We start from the raw sequence: 2384 nt of genomic DNA, 5'->3' as shown, positions 1-2384 counted from the left end.
GTGTCTCTTCTCTCTACAGGTTGGTACTAAGAAGTGCCTTTCCTGACGTCTCTGCTGCTTGGGACCGCTTCTAGAGCAGCCGCTGCTTTTTGCCTTGCTTGCTGCCAGCTAGACTGCGACGACAGCGCATCCGCCCGCCACCTCTAGCCAGACACCCCCACTGCCACCCAAAACCGAGAGAAAGGCGCTATCGGGCCTTGCCGTAGGCTGCTTTACTGTAAAAATAAAAGTTTGCTGAGAAGGTCAGATATCTTCTGCCCGAAAATCAAGGAGAGGAGGAAAAAAAAAAAAAATCCAATCTCGATCGTTGCTCTAAACTGCTGCATCTGTCTATGCCAAACTAATCGATACCGATTGCACCACAAAACCCCGTTGCAAATTCAGCTGCGTGGAGATTACTTTTCAGACAACTTTACTGAAAGCAGCTTGGAAATCCCGTGTCAGAGGGTCTGCCACGTTTTCATGCTTGCATTGTGGGCTCCGGTTGGCACTCAGGATGGGTTACTGAGCGCACGAGGCTAGTCCCGGGCCACACTTTTTAACATTCACCTTGCTGGTAATCCTGGCATTTCTCTAAGTACGAAACCTCTGTCGATTAACAGTGTCACACTGTGAACTCCTGGTGGCACATCTTTTCTTTGACATTGCGGCCACCCAATTTTACACGTACTTTTAAAATAGGGAGTGGGGGGAAAAAAGTATTCTGGAGGTGGCGTTTTCATCATTTCCAGTTTATCAGTTCAGCTACTTGTTTGTCCGTTTTATTGGAAATTTTAACTACCTGTAAAATCTAAAGATGGCTGTTAGTGTCACGCCGATTCGGGACACAAAATGGCTAACGCTGGAAGTGTGTAGGGAGTTCCAAAGGGGGACTTGCTCACGACCAGACACGGAATGTAAATTTGCACACCCATCGAAAAGCTGCCAAGTTGAAAACGGACGTGTAATCGCCTGCTTTGATTCATTGAAAGTGAGTAAATATTATATTATTTTCAAGGATATACAGTTAATGAAAGAAGCAGTTGTAGCCAGAGAAGCCCTGCAGCCCAAAAGGGAGCAATTGCTGGCTGCCAGCAGTGGGATGTTTTGCTGCTTTTATTTTATTGATGCTTGTTGATTTGTTTTGCTGTTTTCCTCAGGGGAAGGGGAAGGATAGGGGGAATGAAGGGAAAATATGCCTGGCAGGGCTCAAATCCTCCAGTATAGCTACAGTGACTGGTTCTTTGCCTCCAAATTATTCTCTGCCTGTAGCTGGAATAAAGGGCACTTCACGTAGAAACAGCAAAGTCACTGTAAGGATTCTTTGTTTTTAATAGCACAAACCACGTAAGCAATATGAGGATTTGTTTCCATCTCGTAACTACCAGCGGGTTGTTGGTGTCTCTGGACAGCTGATGGTGAATCTTAGAAGAGTGTTTTCCTCCCTAGGTTATTTGGGTGTCCGTGAGCACCCTGCTTGTATTTCTGTGTTTGGGACTGCTGTGGTTATCCTGTCTTTTTCAGAAACGCACTTGCTTAAGGGAAGGACAATGCTTAGCAGAAGGCAAGGTGCCTCTAGATGTGCAAGCAGGGCCGTAGCAGAGAGTGTACAGCCTCACTGTGATTTTTAGGAGGCATATCGGAGTTAGGCGCTGCAAATGTATGGCTGCTGTTTTACTGTAGCTGTAGTTTCAGCAATAGGTGTTAAACGTGTGGATCCCAGCGCCTTCCCTTCAATTTTTATGAATTAAATAATCTTAACATTTAAAATACTCATCCCACAAACAGTACAGAATAATTCAGTAGAGTCCGTTTCCCGACTTAATTTTTTTATGAAATATGTCTGTCAGTTTTTTCTACAGTATAATTTTCTCTTCCTGGGACCAAATCCTGGGAAGGGGAGCAGAGCCCGAGTGCGTGGAGTTGCCTCATGGCAGAGACGTGCTCTGGGGAGGGAGTTGTAGCTGTAACCAGCTACTGCAGGTCGCATGTGCAGCCAGGCCCCGATCGCAGTGGGAGCTGGGCAGGAAGTGGGTTAATAGCGGTTTTATATAAATCCTGTAATGCTCCTGAGTTTAAAAATGTGTCTCGTTGCAGAACAGGGTAGAGAGTGAACCTTTAAAATGCTCTCAGGCCCGAAATACCCAGCCCCACCACCCCCAGCCATGTTTTAACTTACGGATATTGAAACGTTTTTGTTTGTGTTGTTCAAATTTGTTTTAAAATTCCCGTAATTATAATGCATGGGGGGGAAAGAAAAATTCATTTAAAAACATGGAAATAAAGTGTTGCTATGCATTAAAAAAGCGTTGGAGTTAGGAGCAGTGCCGGGCGCCACCAGCGCCGATGTGGAGTCCTGACCCTGAGGCATCGCCCTTGGTGGAGGAGTGGGCCAGTGGCGCGGC

The 2384-nt window shown here is 46.1% G+C and overlaps 1 protein-coding gene across 5 annotated transcripts in view; it reads left to right on the top strand.

The window, feature by feature from the left end:
* Positions 1-2384, top strand: part of MBNL1 (muscleblind-like splicing regulator 1) — a 113080-nt gene that overhangs the window by 28752 nt on the left and 81944 nt on the right. For 4 of the 5 annotated variants that reach the window (XM_009333955.1, XM_009333953.1, XM_009333954.1 and 1 more), the window contains exon 2: positions 20-970. The exons of the other annotated variant lie outside the window; for it this stretch is intronic. In XM_009333955.1, coding sequence (XP_009332230.1) covers positions 797-970 — 174 coding nt within the window. In that variant the 5' untranslated portion in view covers positions 20-796. The remainder of the gene's footprint in view (positions 1-19; positions 971-2384) is intronic. 5 annotated transcript variants of the gene reach the window in all.

Source organism: Pygoscelis adeliae, unplaced genomic scaffold (assembly GCF_000699105.1).
Source record: "Pygoscelis adeliae isolate BGI_AS28 unplaced genomic scaffold, ASM69910v1 Scaffold241, whole genome shotgun sequence".
Lineage (NCBI taxonomy): Eukaryota > Metazoa > Chordata > Aves > Sphenisciformes > Spheniscidae > Pygoscelis > Pygoscelis adeliae.
The sequence above is the reverse complement of the archived record's forward strand: the minus strand, read 5'-3'. Positions and strand labels throughout refer to the sequence as shown.